We start from the raw sequence: 23,848 nt of genomic DNA, 5'->3' as shown, positions 1-23,848 counted from the left end.
TTGGCTAGATTCAAATATCAGTTGCTGTCACTTTGGCTCAATGTGTACATGGGATGGCCTTAGTAGCATCTTCAGCTCAATTACAATTTACTATCTGTAATAACTTTACAATCTGCAATTAAAGGCTTCTAACAATTTTTGTACCAACTGTTAATCTCAATCACTAGTGTGTGTATACATCTTTCAAAACCTAGCATGAAAGGAAAGTGTATAGAACATTCAAGCAAAATAGAAGGGGATAAAGCTGCATTTCTGAGTGTGTTCACACACTTAGGTTTTATGGTCCAAGAGGTGTCATCCTCTTTGACACCTTTGTTACTTGTCACCAGTTGACAGAAAGATTACATAAAAACAAGGAGTCTGGTGGCGCCTTAAAGACTAACAGATGTATTTTGGGCATAAGCTTTTGTGCATTTAAAAAAAACCCACTTCAGATGCAAAGATTACATGTTTATCTAGGACTCTATGCTATCATATTTTCATACCCATTCTCCAAGTGAATCTGTAAGTATCTCTTAAAATTCAGCAAAGGTGCAGGCAAGTTTGCAATAACAAATCTTAAATGTAATTTTTAATCAATGCTTAAGTCTACCATTGCATCTGGTAGTCACTGACTTTAGACTCTATTCCTCTTTTAACAGTACTATTAAGAAAAAGATTTCTCCATTTGTGATGTCATTTGGATTCAGGTATGTGTGGATATATACATAACCTGTATGCAGCCACGGATTTTGATAGGAGATATAAATAAAGTAGAAAGTTTTTAGTTAAATATGTTCTAGTCAGTTTGCTACAAAGTAGTAACTTCCAAACTATCTTTTTTTGGTTTTGTTCCTTTGAAAATCATTTGGCTCTACAGAATACATTGAGGAGCTTTTATAAAGCAAACTCCCTTTGCATTGTGAAGGGAAATCTAATGCACAGCAACTTCAGATCTCTTTAGGATTTATAGAGACAATTCTAGGTATCATTGTAGATGACTGAAATGTAAGCAAAATATAACGTTCTATTGCTTTGTTATTGGTATGGTGCAGAGGCTCCTAATTCATCACCTGGACTAGAGGTGGTCCTTGGAGAGCTAGCTGGTCACATGGTAGTGGCTCTGCTTGTTTCTAACAGCTAAACTGTATTGATATAGCAAAATATACTATGTTAGAGCAACTGCTGTAGTTACTACAAGGACATTACTCGGCCTGATTGAGAGGGAAGGTGGTGCATGCTGTGACAGTTTAAGCAGTCTTTACAGAATACATGTTTAAAGCTGGCATATTGACAGGAATATGAAGCAGCTTTGAGGTTGCTGGACACAGAACTTGTGTTTCTCTTGGCTCTTAGCCTAACACCACCCGCTAGTATGGTCCCACAGGTTATCCTTGCATCCTGGCATGGGTTAAATTGCCACAGCGTGGTTGGCCATGCTCTCTTGGCAGCTACAGTGTGAATGAAGGCTTGTGCAGCCTTCAGAGGGTGCTGCATTTCCCAACAGGCTTAGCAAATATGTCTCCCTCTCTTTTTACGAGGAAAAGTAGTTACTAAAACATATATCTGGGGAACATGAAGAATTCAGAACAGGCATAAAATAAGGGAATACTAGACTTCTTTACAAAAGTGGCTTTCATTTTGAAAATTGTGAGCAACTGACTGTGCACATCAAGCAATGAGAAGTGTAATCCTTTCGTACTTTCCCTCTTGAGAGATGCCTTTTTTGTTTTTTTGTTTTGTAGAGTATTTGGTGTTGTACTCATCTTTGTGGACATTGCTCTTGTGATTGTGGACCTAGCTATTAGTGACAAGGAAAAGAGCATAAGAGAGACCCTGGAAGGCGTTTCCTTGGCAATAGCGCTCTTCTTTCTCGTGGATGTTCTCCTGCGAGTGTTTGTTGAGGGGTAAGGTTAATGCCCAAGGGCCTGAAAATTCAGCAAGACATCTTTGTATAGGGACACCTTAAAAATGTACACTGACTTCTAAAGAATCTGCACAGTGGATACGTGGTGGCTGATTCTGAATTCACTTACGCTGGGGTAACCACCAGTGCAGTTACTCCTGACTCACCAGTGTGAGGCCAGAATCAGTCCTGTGAAGTTCCCAGTGCTGGTCCCTAACACTGGCAAGTCATTCATTATGTGCAGTGACTAGCACTCTTATTCATTGGTTTGTTCAGGTAACTGGGAAGCACGGTTCATGAATACTCTTAGCATGACTTTAAGCTCTCTGGGGCTGGGACTGTCTTTGTTCCGTTTGAACAGTTAGTAGCACAGTGGAGCATAGCACAATGACTAGGGCTTCTAGGTGCTACTGCGGTAAAATAATAAATGCAGTCTGTGTAGAGAGCAAAATGCGGTAGTACCAGAGTTCTTATATAGGCCCATTAATTCTAAAGGCATTACTCTGGTACTCCTCTGCACGAGGATAACGGAAGATAGTCCTAAATGGTCAGAAATAGTACAAATACAAACTGCCCTGGCTGTCCAGAAGAGATTTAAAGCATTGCAATTGTAGCATACCGAGTGGTACAGCAGCATGGTATGTGGGTTGGCTAGTTTTGGTAGGCTTCATAGGAAGAGTGTTTAAAAGGAAAATTGAAAAGAATTCCCTCCTACCCTCTTCATTCAAATCCCAACTTAAACTGGTATATGTGACTTGGTGTTAAGTAGTCAGCGGTTTGTAAAGGATTGATAAAAAAACCCTGTTTTACTCCTATTGAAGTAACAAACAGGCTATTGAGGACCAATTCATCCATGAGCAATGTTTTGTAGCAATATGGAATATACACTCTAATACACTTCTCATAGTACTTTTAGATATTCCTCCCCCCTAACTTTGTCTCTGCTTCCCTTCTTTTGTATTTCAGCTTCAACAATTATTTCAAGTCCAAACTGAATGTTTTAGATGCGGTGATTGTCGTGGGCACCCTGTTGATTAATATGGTGTATTCTTTCTCCGACTTCAGTGGTGCAGACAAAATCCCAAGGTAAGAAGTGTGTGATCTAATTGCTTAGAAATGTTATCTCTTATTATCATCTCTTTATAAATCCTTCTAAAACTTGCTAGTGTCTGGCACGTCTGGTTTTTGAAGGGAGTATAGGGAAGAACCCCGAACACCTGAATGTTTGTTTATAAAATGTTATACCCAAATTACCCACCTAAGCTGTGTCTGTCTACACTGCTGTACACACATGCTAGCAGCGGCATGTGGAGTAGTATGTACTCCACATGCCACTGTAAATGAAAGTAGTGTGTGTTAAAAATGACTTCTCTCTGGTGTTATGCAACACCTGTGATCTCCAAAGCACTCTGGCTCCCAGCAAAGAAAGCTTTACGGGGTCCACTCACAGAGTTTTCCAACACTGCAAAAAACCTGTTAGAGATGAGGTAGAGTGCCGTGTATACCTGAACCCTCAGGGTATATACCCTATGATGGTGCACTCTATATGCTTTTATGAAAATATGCTAATGAGTGTGAATGTAATGTATCTGGAAAATGCTTCATGCAAAAGGTCTCTTGTATCATTACAAAGCTTATAATCTACGGAGTGTGTTCATCCTATTTGTATAAATGTATCTGAAACTGGAAATATGAAATATAACTCTGAGGTCCTATTGTAATTTATGCAAAGTGTGAGCCATTAATGGTGGCTTGGAATCTTGATGGTTCCCATTAACCAGGACACTTGTAAGTCTTCCTGTATAAGTGTGTGCTGGCAAGTGGGTAATGAAGTCTTACAGTGACATGTGATCATGTAGTCTGAACTGGAATCCATCTTTAACCTGGTCCTTTTCCATTGAGAAGGAGGGGTGGGAACCCAGAGAGGGACAAAGGATTCCTGCCCTGTGCAGAAGACATATATAAGGGGGTGGAACAGAACAAAGGGGGCTGCAGTCATGAGAAATCCCCTAGCTACCACCTGAGCTGGAGCAAGGACTGTACCAGGGGAAAGGATTGAGCCCAGACTAGGGAGGTGTCTAGTCGGTGAAAGAAGCTTATTGAAACATCTGAGAGTGAGATTTTATCTGTATTCAGCTCCTCACTGTATTAGGCTTACATTTGCATGTGGGTTTTTTGGCTTGGTAATTTGTTCTGTCTGTCATTACTTAGAATCACTTAAATCCTACTTTTTGTATTTAAAAGCACTTTTTACTTACTCTGAGTTAATTAATAATGCCTTGGGGCAGCAAACAGCTGTGCATATCTCTATCCATGTTAGAGAGGGCAAACAATTTGAGTTTACCCTATATAAGCTTTATACAGTGTAAAACAGATTTTATTTGGGGTTTAGACCCTTTTGGGAGCTGGGTGTCTGAGTGCTGGAGACAGGAACACTTCTTAAGCTTTTTTTCCCCCACTTAAGCCTGCAGCTTGTGATGGTTTAGACTTGGATCTGTGTTTGCAGCAGGCAAGTGTCTGGCTCAAACAAGGCAAGATACTGAAGTCCCAAGCTGACAGGGAAAACTGGCTCAGAGGTAGTCTAGGCACATCAGGTGGCATTCCCAAAGGAGTTTCTGTGACCCAACCCATCACACCTTCATGGCTCTCTACACCAGTGGTCTCCAAAGTGGGGGTCACACACCCCAGGGGGTATGCAAGACCCTCCCTGGGGGTGCACAGCAGGAGGAGTGCCGCTGAAGGCTCTCCCTGCTCCATCTTCGGCAGCAGCTCGGCTCTCCTTGCTCTGTCTTCGGCGGCAGCTATTCTTCATTTTTGCTTCCCTAGAGCTGGCCCTGGGGGTACGCGATCCAAAAAGTTTGGAGACCACTGCTCTACACAACCAAGCAGTGCCTTCCAGGTCTACATTGCTGTGTTTTTTGTTTGTTTTTTTTTTGAAATGCTCAGTAGTGGTGAAAGGCTCTGGTAGTGGCAAGGCAGTGGAGCCTTTCACCATGGCATGTGGCTACACGTACAGTGCCTGTACTTGACACACTGTAAGTGTAGACATAGCCTTACTCGGCAAAACTTGTCTTAAAAGTAAACAGAAATCAGAGCTAGTAGTAAACTAGAAACCTTACTTACAACTGATTGGAGGAAGGATTAACTCCTGCTTCTTTAAAAACTAAAGCAAGTTAAAAGTGTTAGAATAATGTGTGTGTGATATCATACTTGGCAGATTTGAAAACTTCAGCATCAAAAAACGGAGCACTGCCAGCTACAGCTGGCAGGGGAATTTTGTTGAACAATTGTCAAACAATTTGTAGAAATCAAATTTGTGGGAAAGGGGTCTGTTTCAATGAACCATTTGTTGAGAAGGTTTCTCAAGTTCAGTGGGAAAGGGGAAGAAAATGATTGTTACTCTCCTGTTGGAGCTGTTCTACTTTGTATACAATAAATACTCACTGGGCCAGAGAAATTGACTTGGTAGCCTGGTAGTTTAAGGATTTGCCTCTGATGTGGGAAATTCAGGTTCGAGTCTTGTTCACCTCAGGCAGAGCAGGGACTTGAACATGGATCCCACACATCTCAGATGAGTGCCCTAACTATTGGGCTATTGGCTAGCGTAGGCTCTGTAGTGTAGACATAGCCTATGTGAAGTTTTTACCCTGTCCCCTGGGGGCTATACCAGCATAGTTATGCCAACATGGGCTCTGTGCTGTAGACAACCCAAGACCAGGATCTTGGGTTGTAGACCCCTATGTACTAACAGTGATTACTTCAGCAGGCCCAACATAAGTTCATTATCTGCAGTTCTGACCTTCGGGAGCTGTGACCAGTGGTATATACAGAATGACCATGCAGCCTTTTCTAAAACCAGGTATTGTTTTAACAGTAGGAACACTGCATAGTGTAAGAATAAGGATTTTAAAACAATCTATAAGCTCTAGGGAGACAGCTACTATTTCTCTCCCCCAACCCAACATGTTAGCCAGGTAGGCCCATCTTCAGTCTCTTTGCGGAACCTTTCTGTCAACCTGTTTTTCCCATCAGTCCTGGACAACTGACCCTCCCACTTCCAGAAAGACTCTTTACCTAAAACTTACACTACATATAGCTATGTCAGTTAGCTATAGCTGTGTTGGTCCCAGGATCTGAGCAAGACAAGGTGGGTGAGGTAATATCTTTTATTGGACCACCTTCTGGTGGTGAGAGCTCTGGTGGTGAGAGCTCTGTGTGGCTCAAAAGCTTCTCACCACCAGAAGGTGGTCCAATAAAAGATATTACCTCACCCACCTTGTGTCTCTGACATATCTGTCAGTTAAGAGTATGGGTTTGTTTGTTTTGTTTTTTTTTTTAAATGGACATAACTGTGTCAACATAAGCTATATCTACACTAGGGCTTATAGTGGCATAAAGACCTTTTGCTGGTATAGCTTATGTCTCTTGGGGAAATAGTAGTATAAGCTATTCCAGCAAAACCAGTTGTATACTGATATAAACTGCATCTACACTAGAGGGTTTGCTGACATAGCTATCCCAGCAAAACTTTTCTCCTGTAGACAAGGCCTCAGGATGTCCTTCTGATTTTTAGGCTCCCATCCCTGGCCAAAAAGTCTTATGACTATGCTGGAGCCAAGGGAGGTAGACTCTTCCAGTTGATAGTCCTTCTCTTAATTACCCTGCAATGTTCTGTCTCCTTTCCCACTCCTCCAGGTGCCTTATCTCTAGTCACTGTTTTATTTCCTGCTTGTTTTTCCTAACAGCGCCTCTTGACTTAACTGCACATGGTCAAATAGAGAACATCCCTTACTGTAACTGGACAATGATAAATTAATACAGAGCAGTCCCATGTCCTTCACACAACTGAGTACTTTGGTTATGCTCTAGGTAATCTCATCCCGTATAGGACAAGGCATTTTCTGGGATGGCGTTTCAGGTATGTCTACCCAGCACTCGGGAGGTGTGAGTGCAGCACATGTGGGCATACCTGAGTTAGCCTTGACTGAACTCGCTCACTAAAAATGGCAGTGTAGCCCATGCCACTGCCTGTGCTAAGGGTCTGGCTACAATCCTGTCTGGGACCCCAGGTACATACCCAGGCAGCTAGCCTATGCTACCTTGGCTACACTGCTGTTTTTAGCAAGCTAGCTCAAGGAAGGCTAGCTTGGGTACAGCTACATGGGCTAGAATGATTGGAGAATAGGCATACCTTAAGGCAGGGGTTCCCAAAACTTGGTTTGCAGCTTGTTCAGGGTAAGCTCCTGGCAGCCCATGAGACACTTCGTTTACCTGAGCGTCCGCAGGTACGGCCACTCGCAACTCCCACTGGCCGTGGTTCGCCGTTCCTGGCCAATGGGAGCTGCGGGAAGAGGTAGCCTGGCCCACACCACTTCCCCACAACTCCCAGTGGCTGGGAACAGCAAACCGTGGCCAGTGGGAGCTGCAAGCGGTTGTACCTGCGGACGCTCAGGTAAACGAAGTGTCTCATGGGCTGCCAGGAGCTTACCCTGAACAAGCTGCGAACCAAGTTTTGGGAAGCCTTCTAAACAGTAATATGCTTCTCTAAACCACTTAAGTCAGCAGAAAATTCTCTTTCCACTTCAAAACTTTTAACTTCTAAGAATGTCCATTATCTCTCTAACTGAAATGGATGAGTGATTACGTTTGGGACTCTGGGACTGCTCAGTTTTCCTGAACCTCTTGCATAAAACGCTACATGTCCATGGAGTAAGGAGCCAAAGGTGCACATTTGATTATCTTGATGTCTTCTCAATACCAAGAGCCATTAACATACTCAAATGAGTACAGTGACCTTGTATACCATGGATCTAAACTGGGAAACTGGAAGATCCACAGTGTTATGGCTTGGCTAATATTGTGGAGCTCTTACTATTGCTAAGGGGGATAGGTAGGGTGAGACTACTTGCTGGCATCATTATGCACAGCGGTGAAGCAATGAAAACTCTTTATCTCTGTAGGTGAATTCCTGGCTGCTTTCATTGTAAGGGCCAGTTAGAAAACTTGCAGCTAAACAGTTTGCCATCAGAAAAATGCAATTTTGTTGTAACCACATGATTTTGCAACATTTTGTACTTCGACACAATTTCACTGGGTGGGGGCATAGAAAAGCATTTTGACTATTTAAAAATCCTGTTTTGACACTTTCTGGAATAGAAAATTCCAACTTTTTGTTTGAATTAAAAAACAACTCTAAATGGAAGGTTGAAATCAAAATAAAATACCTTGAAGTTATGAAATCAAAATGTGTTGACCCAAAACAATTTTAACTTTGTTTTTTCAAAAACAGTTACGTTGGCTTTTTATCCTCATTTGGAACAAAACAAATTTCAATCTTTCTGGCAAAACATAATTTACATCTTCTGCCCAGCTCTATTCCATTGCAAAGCTAACTTTTTCCTCTTTGCTAGAATGGTTATCATCCTTCGAGCTTTGAGAATTATCATTCTGATAAGAATATTTCGCCTGGCCTCGCAAAAGAAACAACTAGAAAAGGTGACCAGGAGGATGGTAAGTTAGCTTCATAACTGTTTGTCTGAATGTGCTATTATGGTTTTCAAACTCTCCTCATATTCTTAAAGCAATAACAGAGTTCTTCAGCAGTGAAGGGTAGTAATAAGAACTTTAATTTTTGTTCCCATCTCTGCCTGCTTCCCTCCCCTCCATTTATTTCTGTCTTATTCTGCACTCTGATTTCCCTCCCCTCATACCTAACACTACACAGTTCTCATTCTAAAACAGTCAGAATTGCAGGCCAGCAGACTAGTAACAGGATTCTGCCTCATCCACTAAAGCAATTTGTTCTAGTGATAGGAGCAGGTATTGAATTACAGCATTAGGTAGTTGAGAACCATTTTTGCACTCCAGCAGTGTTTCCACTCTCAATATAGGGTCACACCTTCAAAACACCATTGTCCCACTACAGCAGTGTGGTGGCACTGATGTGATGCCATGACTTACCTGATGCAAATAGCCAATTCTGTCTTGACTTTTTTATATTGAACACACTTGCATGGCAGGGCAGAGAGAAGAAAATCTGCTGTATCCCATGAATATAGGAATGAGTGGTTACAATTAAAATCAGAGGCAAAAACTTTTATTATAGTGCATCTTCTGCAGGTATAAACAGAATAGAAACTGTACCTTAAGTTTTAGCTTCCTGGTAGCATCTGATATTAAAACTCCATTTCAAAATGTTTAGACATAGCTTTGAATAAAAAGTATTCCTTTTCTTCTCTTCTCCCCTCCCGCAGGACTCTTAATGTAGTGTCAATTTTAACCCAACTTCCATGTGCATTTTTCAGGGAACAAAATCAATACTCCATCAGCATCTTGCTTGTCAAATGTAGACTGAGAAATTTCCAAGATATTTAGATAGCTAGAGTTTACCCTGAGGCATCAAAACTTTTTCTGGAAAAAAAATCTCCAAGACTTTTTTGTGTGTGTGTGAGAGAGATGCTGTCCCTTACAGCTCAACTTCACTTTAACATCTTAAGTGAGGTATTGCATCCTACTAGGAGTTCAAAGGATTCCCTGGCATCCTTTCATAAAATAAGAGTAACCCTTGTGATCTGCCTAGTGCTTCTCCCTCTAAGGCCTCACTTGCACATGGGAGTGTAGCCCTGATTAAGCAATTGGTGAAGATGCAACAAAGCTGATCTTCATCCCCCCTGTTCCCCCCTCCCAGTAGAGAATTGAATCATGGGTTAAATGCTACTTTTTTTAACAAATCAGTAATATGATGCAGCATACAACAGTGTGATCCATGTAGACAGTCTCATCGTGCATTGTCCCACTAACTAGAATAAGGCCTTGATAAGGTCAGCAGCCCCAGTACAGCTATTGCTGGCTACTGATTACTGGATTGAAATAATTCCTGAGCACAAAGCCTGACTAAAATGCAGTTTCTTTTCTGAATTTGTGTGAATGCTGCCGCTGAGTTATTAATGTGAGCCACTTGCTAGTCTTAAGCTTGATCTACACTTAAAACTTATACTAGTGTAGTTGTTGGTCAGGGGCTGGGGGTGGGGGGACACCCTTGTGACATAAATAGGCTGACAAAGCCCCCAGTGTAGACACAACTATGCCAACAGAAATGTGTGGTGGCATAGCTAATGGCCTTTTGGGGGTGTGTGTTCCTACACCAGCAGAAACAAGGAGGCTGATGGCACCTTAAGGACTAACAGATTTATTTGGGCATAAGCTTTCATAGGCTAGAACCCACTTCATCAGATGCACCAGCAGAAAAACTCCTCCTGTTGATGTATGCTGCTTCTACAAGAGGGAGTTATGCTGGCTATGTCGACATAAGTTCTACAGTGTGTGTACGTGGCCTAACTATGTACACTTCCACCTGGAGTGGATAGGGAAAGATTGAGGCTCTGCCACTCGTGCTTGGTTACAAGGAGAAACAGTAACCATCTGGACTACTTCACTATTCACCCTTCTAGACACTCCCTAATCTTTATGGTTCCCTTGACTCTCCTTTCTAACTCCTTCATTTGTCTTTTTGACTGACAGGTCTCGGAAAACAAAAGGCGCTATACAAAAGATGGCTTTGACCTGGACCTTACCTATGTTACTGGTTTGTACAATTTAGGGAACTATTGGTTACTCCAAAGTTAGAGCTGGCTGAAATTTTTCAGCTGAGACTTTTCACCAAAATGCATATTTGGGTCAACACAGTTCATAAGTTTGTCTGTTGGCAAATTGTTTTGGTTGAAAGGAAGAAAATGGAAATTTCAGGTGTTACGGGTAAAGGCACAACAGATTTGGGTGCTGGTCTTATAAAAAGACTGAAGAGGAGGTTGTTGTGTTGCCCCTCCCTTACACCTATTGTATAGTTAGTTAGGGCGCTTTCCTGGGATGTGGGAGACCTGCTGTGGAGCAAGGACTTGAACCTGGGTCACCCACATCCCAGGAAAGTGCCCTGACCACAAGCCGTAGTTGTCACCCTGCCCCCACCGCAGTTCTTGTGAATCTATCCCTTAACTTGTTGCTTTCGTTTTAAAAATGCCCAAACCATTTTGTTTCAGCTCAAACAATTCTTTCCAATTTCTTTGATTTGCTGAAATGTCCTCACTTGGTTGACTTGAACCAAAATTAAAAAAAAAACTTTTTTTTTTCAATAACTTATTTGCAGACATCCTATAAGTGCCAGTTTGGGGGTGAGGGGAAGGTGCAAAACTAATCCATTGTCTTAAGCAGCTCTTGTTGTGTAGAGAATAGTGATTGATAACTAGGATTTCCTCTAGGTGGAATATTCATTATTGCAGGGCTGTTAATTTGATAAATATCCTATAATAAATACAGACAGTACACTGGCAGAAAATGTACTTCTTTGTAATTAAAAATTCAAATTTTAAAATCTGGGCTACTGCTGGTGATACAGGCCACACCACAAACAAGTAGTCATACTGTGTAACTAATTCATAACACTAATGGTACTTCCACTCTCAAAGCCACACTTTTTTTTTTGGATAGCTTTTTGTCTTTTAATAGTGCATAGTAGTTCTTTCAGATTCATCCTCCACTGCCTATTTCCAATTCTTGTGGACTTAACATATACATTTTTCCTCCATAGATCGTATTATTGCAATGTCATTTCCATCATCTGGGAAGCAGTCTTTCTATAGGAATCCTATAAAGGTAAAATATCTCCTAAAATCCCTCCTGCACGTGACTTCAAAACTTAACAGCACTAAATTTGTGTTCCACTTCCAATCCCTTTTCACTAGGTTGAATATGGATCAGATTGGGAATGACTAAACTAGCCTCTGATGGTCTCCAGGAAACCAACTTGTAGTCTGAGGCCAGTACTTAGTGGGCTTCTGTCCTGAATCACGAGCATAAAAATTAAGGGTGCAGTCTGCCCATCTTGTCCTTAGGGGTTGTACTCTAGCTGCATGATTTGCTACATAAGTGTCTTGAGGTTACCCTAATTTTCTATTATCCATTTAAAGCCTTCCTGAGAAGGTCACTCTTTGCTATCCAGGCTATGTTAAATGGTGATTTATAGAAGAGGCCGTTTTCTCTCTCAAATACAGAATAAGACTAAATGATCACTTAAACTTTACTGAATTAATCATTTTAGGAACTATGTATAAAAACTGGTGGTAGACTGGCTTAGTAGCTAGATGAGAACCTGAACTACTCATTTCTTCTGGTCTCATGGTCTATTGTGAATATAGCCAGCTTCTCCAGTAAGGCGGTATACTGTTTAAGTGGCAGTGGAAATGAAGACTGACTAGTGTGTGTATAGTTTAAAAAAAAAAGCAGATGTTTGGAGTTAAATATCTATTTCTTATCTTATTTTCTTAAGGAAGTTGCAAGATTCTTGGATACAAAACATAAAGACCACTATACAATCTATAACCTTTGCAGTAAGTATATGTAGCTCCTGGCATGCTGGAGGTTGGGTGGTTCCCACAAAGTGCTTCATAGATGTCACTGAAGCTGATTGGTGTAATAGCCTTCTTCAGGCTAAATGAAGGAACAATTAAATGCTCCTTCATTAGTGATAGCCAAAGCAGTGGAAAACACTATGGACTGACAAAGTGGCAGCTGGGGATTAACTGCTGCAGCTATGTATCTGAGGGCTTGTCTCAGTTTACAGCACTAAGTCAGAAGCAGCCAAAAAGCATGAAACTAGGAGACAGTATCAAAAAGCATGGGTAGGGTGGCTGTGAGAGCATTTTTGGGTAGAGTGCTGGCTAGAAGGGCATGCTTGGACTTGTGAGAGGCAACTGCCTCCCATTGTTGGATCCTCCTGTGTTCAGGGAAACAGGACTTTGTACATTTTTTGCATCCAAAAGAAATTGCATCCAAGGATTGCATCCAAAAGAAATGGAAATTGGCTAGCCACTTGGCCAAAGGGGGGTTACAGACAATCAGATCATGAGAACCAACATCAGTTCAGCCAACCAGTTAGAATAGAGAAGATCAAGCTAAAAGGGTCATGACTTTGAAAACTGGCCTCTCACTTTTTACCACCACAAATCACTGTTGCAACTGATAGCAGTTGGTGGGAGTCCTTTGGGCCCTCCATGAACTGAGGGTGCAAAATTGCAGATGCAAAATAGGAAGCTGGCCTTCGAAGTTAGGCCTGATCCAGATCTACTTAAATTGAATTGTGAATCTATTCATTCAGTAGCACTGTCCGAAAAAGACTCCAGTAGATAGTCTCAGCTGCTATTCCACCATCTTTAAAACACAGGCAGAGAAAATAGCTTGACTTTAAATAACTAAAATTGTAGAGGTAACTTACCAGAACTCTAAACTAGTTTTAATCTGGAGTGTTTGATTTTTTTTTTTTGTAGGTGAAAAAGGTTATGACCCTGTGTACTTCCATTACAGGGTGGAGAGAGTCTTTATTGATGACCACAATGTCCCCAGCCTAGAGTAAGTCATATGCTAGTGTTTCTGCAGCCCAACAATACTAGGCATAAAACAAGTTCTGACTACGCTGAAATTCATATGCTGCTTTTATCTAGGGACATGCTGAAATTTACTGCCAATGTGCGTGCGTGGATGAAACAGGATGAAAAGAACATCATAGCAATTCACTGTAAAGGAGGCAAGGGTAAGAGAACAAGTACTGTAGCAAAGAAGGGATTGGAAAACATAGGAGTATCCTAATTAAAATGGTGTGAAGCTTAAAGTTTAAAACGCATTCATTTCTTTCTTGCCTAAATTTCCACTGCAAGTATTTGATCATGGGATAGCTTAGATTTCCATCCAGTCAAATAACAGGCATGTTAATAACTACTCTGCACTTCATATACCTTTCATCAGAGACTCTCAAAAACCCTTTACAAAGGATAATTTTCAAAAACACCTAATGTGGGATTGAGATTTATTTACTCAACAGATGGGTCTAACAAATATTTATTAAGGCAAAACGCTCAGCAAGTGAGTGATTACCTACAAGTGGAAAGCTCATTAGGACAATCTCATCTGTCACCTTTAGTGCTGGACAATACAGCTTCAACCTGCCTTTGTAACACAAACTTATAAATAACATAGTTATCCTATACCTGTGTTAGTCTCCCACTTCCGTGTTACCTCTCCTCCCCAATCAGTAGTTCAAACCAGTCTCTCCCCCCACCCTCCCAAGCTTTAGGGTTACTCTTTTCTTTTCACAGATATGATTCTGCAATTCCTTAAACATAAGAAGTTCTGCTTATGCTGTTAAATGTTAGGCCAGGCTCTTAAAATCCACAGCAGGCTTCTGTGAGACCTAAATATGCCTTTGCTCCCAGTCAGGGATGCGGGAACAATTTGTATAGTGGGGGTGCTGAGAGCTATTGAACCAAACTGTAAACCCTGTATGTAATGAAATCCACTTCAAGCCAGGAGATTGGCAGCACCCCTAGTTCCAGCACATAAGTCCTATTTTCAGAAGTGACCTAAGCAGTTAAGGCACTTTGAAAACTTTATCGTATGGCTCACAACACTAAGACCATCAATTTTCTTCAGAAGGGAAGAGTGGCGCAGAGAGGCTTGCTGCAGTCTAGAGTCACTGGGTATAGAACCCAGATCTTCCCCCTGTACCAGTTCCCAGTCTGCTGCTAGCCACATGCTTCCTATATCCAATTGTTTGCTTTAATAAGTTTGCATATTGAAGGTTTACTGGCATCTTGTATTTGAATTTCTCTTGTACAACTTTAGGCTAAAACTCGTTCAAAAGCATGTGCCTAAAATTAGGCATCTAAGAGGATAAACTTGTCAAAATAACTGAGCACCTAACAGCTCTCATTGAAATCAGTGAGCTGCGGGGTGCTTGGCACTCTGAAAATCAGACATCTGCTTTTGAAAATGCTGGCTTCAATATTTTGACCTGTGTGCCTTCATGTGGCAGTTCTCCCCTTGTCAGGACATCCCTGTGGAGAAGTAACCCTCAGTAACACTGTAGAATGGCTGGTAGCATGATCCTGGGGTTTTGAGGTATATTTGGCATCTCAAATTAAACAGAGATCTGAAAAGTACTGGCCATCTTGCTGTAGTTCATAGTAAAGCTGCAGAGAGGAATTACTGGGGGACATTCTTAAAGGAGGAATTAGCAGAACTAGGAAAATACAAATCTGTAGAAACTACTTTGCAAAAGCACATCTTATTTTAACTCCGTGTTGAATCCTGTCTAAGATCGTACTCTAGTTTCTACTCTATATATGTATGTGGCTTTTGTCGAGAGTTTAAATTTAAATCTTACATGTTGACTATCATGTATGTCCCAAAATACTGTGATATACTAGTAGTGTTTGTTTTTTCTCCTTTCTAATACAGGCAGGACTGGAACAATGGTTTGTACTTGGCTCATTGACAGTGACCAGTTTGAGAGTGCAAAGGTATGAGGGAAAAATCGATATTAGCAGTTTCTTAGATTTGCTCTTATGTTAGGCTCCGGAAAGATGAGTCCTCTTCTGACCATGTGTATTGACTAGGGAGAGGCCCTTTACAAAACACATGCCTCATTCTCCATGGAGAGCGTAAGCCACTTTTAAAAGGCGTTGCCAAATGTGATGATGGTTCATATGGTTAAATGTTCATGGTTTGAGGGAATGGAAAATGGCAGTGAGGAAGAATGGGAAGAGACTGACTGGATTATGTTGAGATGATACCAGCCATGGAAGCATTTGATTGGGCTGTCAAAATGACTTTTTTAAAAAAAAACAACTCCACTTTAAAACCATTGATAACTAGGAATTTAAGTTTAATATCTTACTCTAAAGCAAGGCCTGCTCAAAGTTTGGGTCATTTTAAGATTTGATACTATTTATCCCTATAAATATCCCAGCATATTTATCATGCACCTGTGTGGAGGGTGGAAGCGCGCCTCCCTTTAGAACTTCCTATTCTTGAAGAGGAGACTTGCCACTTAGAGGTATAGTTCATAATTAAAAGCAGGTCCTCTGCTGCTGTAATGCAGCATCGCTGGATTTGTGGCCCTAGTGCATGGATGGCAAAAATATGCCATGTGTATGAATCACCTGCATCTGTATGAGGATCATCAAAATTGATGTACTGGGATAAGCTTCTCTTGTACAAGGTAGTTTTACAGACTTCTCTCCAATATTAGTTTGAATGTCTGCAAATTGTGGGGGTTTTTTGTTGTTGTCTCTTCCCCCCCCCCCCCCCTTCAAAAACTGTGTGCTGATTGAGCTTGGTCCCTGGAACCCATCTGTGGTATTTTTCTGGAGTGTGAGGTTTTTATTTGAGGGTGATTGAGACAGATTGGGAGTAAAAAGGAGGGTTTTTAACAAGGTCTGGGTTCTCTAAATTTCTGATGTTTGCTTTAGTAAAACCACTTAAATACTGTCATTTTCTGACTAGCAAATTCTTGTCCACCTTGAAATGTTCTGTCACAATAGGGATTGACTAGTCCTTGTGTTTCTAGTACCAACTCACTCTAGCTTCCAAAGCAGCTGTTCTCCAACATTGGTTTGGACTCTTTCAAGCCTTTTACCACTGTTCACATCTGATACTTTTGGGTTTTAGTCTTCAGTTATAACTGTATAATAGCACAAACTTCATTGTGAGCCAGCTGCAAAATTTGTCCTGTTGCTTCATTTGAAACTGACTCTTATATGTAGGAGAGCTTGGACTATTTTGGGGAGAGGCGAACTGATAAAAGTACAAGTTCCAAATTTCAAGGAGTTGAAACACCATCCCAGGTAAGAGCCTAAACAAAGTGAGAGGATTGTGGAGGGTGAGTTAGATCAAAAAGCACATTAAAAATCCACTGTGTAATTGTTTAAATGTAATGGATGGAAGAACCAGAATGGAAGTACTTTCCACAGTTCAGTTGAGAACTTCCAAACTTCTGTGCCGTATGTCTGCGTAATGTGCTTTTTAGGAACTTAATGACTTCCCTCGACTAGTTGGGAAGTTCCCCAAAGAAGAGGGCCTTCTCCTGTAGCTCTAACAAATGTGCTTGGCGGGGGTGGGGGGAGGAGAAAAGAGGCACAGAGACTTAAATAGAAGTTCAATACCTAGCACTTAATGTTAACCATTTGTTGAACAAATGATGCTCAGAACTAGAGCTAGCTGGAAAACAGAAATCACTTTTTCTGCAAAAAAAATTTGTTTCTAATTTTTTGTGCTCAACAGGACAAAGTCAAAACAGCATTTTAAAAAAAAAAAGTGGGAAGGGATTTAAGGGAAAAATACCATTTTGGAAGAATGGAAATGAAAGGTTTTTTTGCCTTCCAGCTTCCCACCTGGAAGTAAGGCCCTTATCAATTTCATTCACTTTTTGCCTGACTCAAAGTAAATGAAGTTGACAAGGGCCTTCTAGAAGGCCAGACAGTAAGCTGCTGTTCTGAGAAGAGGGCACTGTCCATCAGAAGACTGCTGACCAACTACTCAACACACACTTAAGGCTTTTGTTGGACAAGTGTTAATACTATTTTACAGATGGGAGTGGGGGAAACTGGCACAGATTGTTACTTCTCCAAGGCCATGCAGAGCAAACTATGGCAAAAATGGGATTGAAATTGTGGAAATTTCTGTCTGTTAGCTTACTTTGCCACTTCTCCCTTATCGGTCACTGAAAGCAACAGGGTCTCTGTGCCAGATGTGGCAAGGACCATATTTAACATAGGCAGCTTTATTTTGCATTGCAGAGTAGGTATGTTGGGTATTATGAAATCCTGAAGAACAAGTATAACTTGAAACTCCCACCGGAGAGACGACTCAAAATAAAGAACATCAAAATCTACTCTATTAATGGTAAGAATTAATACAAATTATATAGACACTTCAGTATTCTTTTTTTTTTTTTTTTTTTTTTGCTGCCCTGGTTTTGGCATATTTTCCAGGTCACTTTTACTTCAATTCTGTATTCCTACATCTATATATTGAGTGCACTACAGACACCTTACTGGGGTCAGAATTACTAGAATAAGTGTGTGGTTAAAAAAAAACCAAAAACACAAAACCCTTGAGTGGTGAGATGTGCCTTGCTGTTTCATGAAGCCAGATAAAACGTAATGAAATTCTATATAAATGTAAACTCAAGTTCTTTGTAACTCAGTTGCAAGCAAAATGAACACCTTCTGTGACCGTGCCCTTTTAAAGTGGATTCTTTCTGCCTGGCTGTTTGTTTTCAGTGATGGTTTATTCCCTCCAACTGGCATTAGAACGGGGAGGGGGACTGTGAGATGCATGCATTTAGGGACTAGAATTCTTCAGCCGATAAGTGACCATGATATATCTGGCATGGATCAAATGCTTTCAAGTGTGCTTCTGAGTCTGATATCTGAACAGCCTTTGCAGAGAAGCCAAGAACTGAAGTTCAGGTGCTCACCCCTGAGGAACCTTATACTGCTGTTGCTCCATGTGTATTCTGTGGCTAGAAGAATTGATTTCCAGGGTGGTTTGTTCAACAAATTCCTATAGATACTTTTCAAAGCATGATTCTCTTATGCCTACTAAGGAAGACTTATTTTGGTTGCCTTTTTTCTACTGTCTTCCAGAAAGTTCCACATAAAAACTACTTTAACACTGAAGACAGCGAATTTATTATCGTTATAGGACAGTTCATGGGGTTGATTGTATCCTGTTCTATTTAACTACTTATTGTTCCAGCTCTATAATTTAAAGATCAAAGCCTAGCATAATACAACTTTGATTCCTTCTAGGAGTTGGAAAAGGCAATGGAAGTGATCTTAAAGTACAGATAATTATGAAAAGGAAAGTTGTATTCCATTGTGTTTGTGCCACTCAAGAAAACTGTAGGGTAAGAACTCTAATGCAGGTGTCTGACTAAAATTTCTTCACAATACTGAACTTGAGCACACTTTACTAAATCCATTACATCTGTTGGTTTTCGTGGGAAAATATTGGATGTAAGAAATTTCTCTCACTTTCTGATAAGGAAATTTACCAATCCTAGCAATAGAACACTCGGTTTTATTTCCTGCACGTCTTCCTGTGACTTGGAGCTCACAAGTTTTTCACAGGACAAAAGGAATGTGGATTTCCCAGGAAACTAATGGGATGATTAGATCAGTTTGTAAAACTGAGTTCCTTGGCAACAGTCAATCATTTTCCTTATCTTCACTGTAGAGCCTTTAACCATAAGTAATTGGGTATTGTCATATAAGCCACTGTAACTTAGTAGTGGAACACTGTTAATTGGCCCTGCTAGATTTGTGTGCATTTTATTTTCAGTTTGAAAACAGTTACTCCAAACAGTTCTGTTTTTTCTTCAGTTATTTTTTGATGCTGAAAATGACCTTGCAGTAGTTGGCTTGGAAGACTGTCCTGTAATAAGCGGTGATGTGAAAGTCAGATTTGAATCACAAACTGTAAGTATAGTGGAATAAAAACTGCATATTTCTGGTACACTTCCAACTTTGAGATGTAAGATATTTACAATACCAACAGATACATACATAATTGGCATCCATGTGAAAACTCCCTGTGTAGGACAAGTCTCGCCTTGATTCAAAAGTATTTCTTCTGATGAAGGTAGACCCTTCATAGCAAGTAATCGCAAATGTGCGAGTACAAGTGTTCAGCACTTATGTGACTGCTTCTCTCTCCATGACCTTGTGCTGTGACACATCTAGTAACTTCAGACTATGTACTGTAGCTCCTAAGTCTACTCTCAAGACCAGGAGGCACACAGGCAATTCCTGCTCTTGTTGTAACTTGCTTTGGCGATCTCATTTGTTGCTTTCTTCTTCACAGTGTAATGAAGGCAACACACAGACCTGCATCCTCTTTCATTGACCTGACTGTAAAATTCCAGCTAAAGTTAATTATGTGAGACTGTTTTGATGTGGATGATCAGCAACAGCCCCTCATCAAGTTTTCAGGGTTGTGTGTTCCTGTCTGTTCTGCCAAGGAACAAGCATAGTTTAGTACAGCACAGATTGATTCTTAAACTTTGTTTTAAAAGCAAATATATAAAATATCCTAAACACAATTTTGCTTATCTTTAGGATCTTCCAAAAGGCTATGACGACTGCCCATTCTTCTTCTGGTTCAACACCTCTTTTATAGAAAATAACAGGTAAGATGTAATACACCAGGACAATCAGAGTGGCAAGTCCATAATGCTACTATTTTCAGTGTGTGAACAAATCTTAATAGATTTATGGAGAATCTTAAACATCCAGAAGAATAAAACGTCTACTTCAAAACCTTCAAGAAGAGGTCCCCAAACTGTGGGGTGTGCCCCCCCAGGGGTGTGTGGAGGAACATCCAGCGGGGGGAGGAGAATGTGGCAGGGCCTGGGCCAGCCCGCACAGAAGGCAAGGAAGGCGCATCCCCCAGCCCTGCTCTGGTCCTGTCCCCGGCTCCGTGCCAGCCCCTAGCCTCAGCTGTGGCTCCATTCCCAGCCCAGGGGCAAGGCTGGGAGTGGAGCCACACCTGGTCACAGGCCTGGCTGTTGGCCCCACTGCCAGCCTTGGTCCCTGGCCACGGCCCAGCTCCCTTACCCTTAGCTGCACCCCCCCCTCCAAATCTGAGCTGTGGCCCTGCTCCCAGCCCCCAGGGGCCCACAGATGGGTAAGGGGGGGTGCAATCTTCAAAAGTTTGGGGACCGCTGCCTTGGAGTTTAACCCTTTGATAGGTAATAACAGTGCAATAAGTTGGAAACATGCAGTGTTTTGGCCTTAAGCCATGATTTGGGAACAAACTCTCAGCATTTTGTTGGCATAAAGCAAGGTGTACTAGACAGATCTGAAGAGATCCTTACCTTAAATAGCATCGTCTAAGTCTCATGCAAATCCAGGAAACTGATCTTTGTAGCATTCCACATGACTAAGTATTGAAACTGAATGTTTAGTTTAAAATAAACTAACTCCTTTTGTGTGCTGCTTTCCTTAATTATCTCAAATGTGATAGTGGGAACCTTGTCTTCATACTTGTATAGCATCAGTATTTGGGTGCTTTCCACACAAATATTGGAGCCTTAGCATGCTCTTGGCAAATGCTTCTAACTTAAGCAAGGTCTCTAGTGAGCACTATCAGAGGCTTAAGGTAACTTACAATTTGCCACCATGGTGGCAAACTTGGGAGTGAAGGCTGTGGGGAAAACTCTCTTGTCACCATTCCCTGCATGTGGAAGCTGGTGGTCATCTGGGCCGTATATACACTAGTGATTCTTAAACCTGACAGATATGATTTAAACAATAGCTGCACTAAGGCTTATTACCCTCAATAGGCAATAATTACTGTTAACAGATTTTTAGAAGTATTTAATAATGGTGCTCTTCCTTTTGTGAAGTGAGGTGAACTGAAATGTCCTTTCCTTACCATTACACAACCTAAATATTTCATGGACAATGGCAGGGTAAGGGTAAATCTGTCCTTTGTATTGTCTCTACATTAGACACCATAAAACCCACTGAGGAGTTGGTTATGTCTTGAGCTACCTGAACTACTTGAGATGATTTAGACACCTACCAGAACACCTTTCTCTTGGCTGGGGGAAGACCCACCTGTCCCTCTGGCACTCTGGTGTGAAATGCTTGTGTGTGCTTAAATCTTAGTGCTGTCACTAATCAGGGATTTCTGGCAGTAAAGATTGCACTTGCACTACAGTGTAATGTCTACTGTCCAGCTAAACAAATGCTTGTTTGGCACTCTTCAGTAAAATGTCTAATAAAACACAACAGTGGGAAGGAAGCCTAAGATGCGTCCTTGAGGGATTATCAGCCATGAAGAGAGTTGATATAAGGATAGGTGATCCTGGTTAAAAGGATATTTTTAAACCCTTTCATGGTTCGATTTAAATGAAAAGCTAAAAATGATCATGGCTGCAGAAACAGAGCTGAAAACTTAATTTGGATTTATCACCACAGGGATGAGGTAAGAGAAGCACTCATGCTCTTTCAAATGAGGTTCAAATCCTCAAATATCTAAGTCACTGTCCCACAGAGCTCTTCCAAATTTGGGATAAATCACATATCTGCAGCTGCTTTTTTTCTTGTGACATTGGAGGAGTTAAATTTTATTGTATTAATTTTTTAGTGATCACCAAAAAGCAAAATGATACTTGGGCAAAAATTTTGACCCTGAACTTGCAACTGATACCCATTTATTCCCAAATATGGCTGGTGCTTGTCATAAAGCACCAGCCATAAAGCTAATAGTCACCTTGCTAATAGGATTGTTTGTATAGTTCATTTTATGGCTGAACTTGGTTTTCTCTCGCCTGTCTTAACCATGGAATGTTTGTCTAAATGGTGTAATGCATTTGGTTAGCCAACTCTTTAGTGTGTGGAAGTAAACCAAAAATATTCAAAACTTGAAACAAATTCTTAGCTCTCATGTTTCACTTCCTTTTCAAGCCTACTTTCATACCATACATAAGAGGGCAGCATGTTTGAACTGTAGAATAACTAAACAGATGACCATTCTATTTTCCAGGCTTTACCTTCCTAGAAATGAGTTGGATAATCCCCATAAATCAAAAATGTGGAAAATCTACAGGGAGAAGTTTGCTGTGGAGTTGAACTTTGTAGAACCATAATGAGAAGTTGTCAGCATTTGTTTAAAAAGAATTGATGTTCTTTCCCTCAAAGAATCATGGTTGGTCTTCACCAATATAGAGGCATTTTCTGAGTCTCCTTCATGTAATTCTTGGTGTATTTGTATGGAGATACAGTATCTCAAAATTAAATGTTGAAACAAGGAAAAATACCTCTTGTATGCACTGTCATGTATAGTTTCTTAGAGTGGCATTCTCTGAAGAATTTAACGTGTTCAACACATTTGTACTATGCATAATGCCAAAACTGAATTTCTTGATCTGAGCACATTCCAATGCTCAATTTTTTTTACAGTATCCACATTTATGAATTAAAAACAAAATCCAGAGTTCAAACTCTACACTACCCTAAGCATGCATACTGCTTTACAATCAGTCTTACACAAAATAGATATAAAATATCAGTGTTATCCTGATAGCTGAGGAACCCTGCAAAAACATGACATTTATCCCCTACAAATGTCTGGAAAACAGCCTTTGTAATAAAGGAAAACCCAAAGCTCTTGAACTGATCTCTGCAGGGTTTTAACTAAACACATGACAAAATAAACAAGGGCCCTCACAACTTAAGGGGGCGAGGGTGACATTGGATCTCAAATACATTCTTTCCCACCAAATGAGCTAGCAACTAGTGCACTATGTGCTGATAGAAAAACTAAATCTGAATTTTCTCAGGCCAACTCAATACCCAGAGCAAGGTGGTCTATCTGGCACAGGCCCCAAGGAGCTGGTAGGGCAAAGACAGGCTAGATATGTCAACTCTGGCTGTGCTGGCCAGATGTAACTAGAGACCAAGCTCTTACAAACACCTCACTTCCCCTCTCTGACAGGGAGGTATGTCCTACTGTCTTGGATAGTAACTTACATGTTTCTGATGGTTTTGGAGTTTGAAGTGTTCAAAAAGCTTCCATCCTTTTCAAGTTTGAGACACTCCCTGCTTTCATTTTTAGCTAATTCTTTAACTAAACACATTCTCAGAAGCAGCTCTTGAACAGGAGAATGTGCCTCTACAAAGCTTGCTGCATCAGTCCTCACTTCATTTGAGTGTCAGCTTTATGCTCTCTGAGCTCATGAAAACCAGTCTTAAGCATCACATAAGCCTTTATGCTGATTGTATCTAGGGTTAGGGTTAGTGCCATGGCAATATGGGCCCTGTAGGTGAAGCGTTTTTTTTTTTTAAACATGCCATTGGAGCTGAAATCTGAGGAAAGCTTTTGATAGTATCCTCAGTTTGAGATTTAAAGTGCCCATAGGTACTAACAGTGTGATGCAAATATCCCTTTTGATGGGAAAACTGAAGCAGAGGTTGAGTAAGCTGTCAAAGGCTACTGCTGTCAGTCAGGATTAGAACCTGACAGGGTCTGCCGTAGGGTGGGTGACATGGTCAAGGGGGTACCATGTGGCAGCACAGAGGTGCATACGATGCTGGTATAGAGTCAAAACTGCTCCTGGCTGGCAGG

The 23,848-nt window shown here is 41.0% G+C and overlaps 1 protein-coding gene across 5 annotated transcripts in view; it reads left to right on the top strand.

The window, feature by feature from the left end:
- Positions 1 to 22,572, top strand: part of LOC311514969 (phosphatidylinositol 3,4,5-trisphosphate 3-phosphatase TPTE2-like) — a 43,012-nt gene extending 20,440 nt beyond the window's left edge. Inside the window, exons 3-19 of one of the 5 annotated variants that reach the window (XM_084617724.1) lie at positions 642 to 689; positions 1,725 to 1,886; positions 2,852 to 2,971; positions 5,649 to 5,744; positions 8,296 to 8,395; positions 10,406 to 10,469; positions 11,469 to 11,533; positions 12,207 to 12,267; positions 13,204 to 13,285; positions 13,378 to 13,466; positions 15,170 to 15,231; positions 16,477 to 16,557; positions 17,509 to 17,614; positions 18,526 to 18,623; positions 19,099 to 19,194; positions 19,834 to 19,904; positions 22,268 to 22,572. In XM_084617724.1, coding sequence (XP_084473850.1) covers positions 642 to 689; positions 1,725 to 1,886; positions 2,852 to 2,971; positions 5,649 to 5,744; positions 8,296 to 8,395; positions 10,406 to 10,469; positions 11,469 to 11,533; positions 12,207 to 12,267; positions 13,204 to 13,285; positions 13,378 to 13,466; positions 15,170 to 15,231; positions 16,477 to 16,557; positions 17,509 to 17,614; positions 18,526 to 18,623; positions 19,099 to 19,194; positions 19,834 to 19,904; positions 22,268 to 22,370 — 1,504 coding nt within the window. In that variant the 3' untranslated portion in view covers positions 22,371 to 22,572. The remainder of the gene's footprint in view (positions 1 to 641; positions 690 to 1,724; positions 1,887 to 2,851; positions 2,972 to 5,648; positions 5,745 to 8,295; positions 8,396 to 10,405; positions 10,470 to 11,468; positions 11,534 to 12,206; positions 12,268 to 13,203; positions 13,286 to 13,377; positions 13,467 to 15,169; positions 15,232 to 16,476; positions 16,558 to 17,508; positions 17,615 to 18,525; positions 18,624 to 19,098; positions 19,195 to 19,833; positions 19,905 to 22,267) is intronic. The other 4 variants (XM_084617722.1, XM_084617723.1, XM_084617721.1 and 1 more) reach the window with 4 other exon arrangements.
- Positions 22,573 to 23,848: the final 1,276 nt, after the last annotated feature.

This window comes from Lepidochelys olivacea (assembly GCF_965140295.1).
Source record: "Lepidochelys olivacea isolate rLepOli2 genome assembly, chromosome: 1".
NCBI lineage: Eukaryota > Metazoa > Chordata > Testudines > Cheloniidae > Lepidochelys > Lepidochelys olivacea.
The sequence above is the reverse complement of the archived record's forward strand: the minus strand, read 5'-3'. Positions and strand labels throughout refer to the sequence as shown.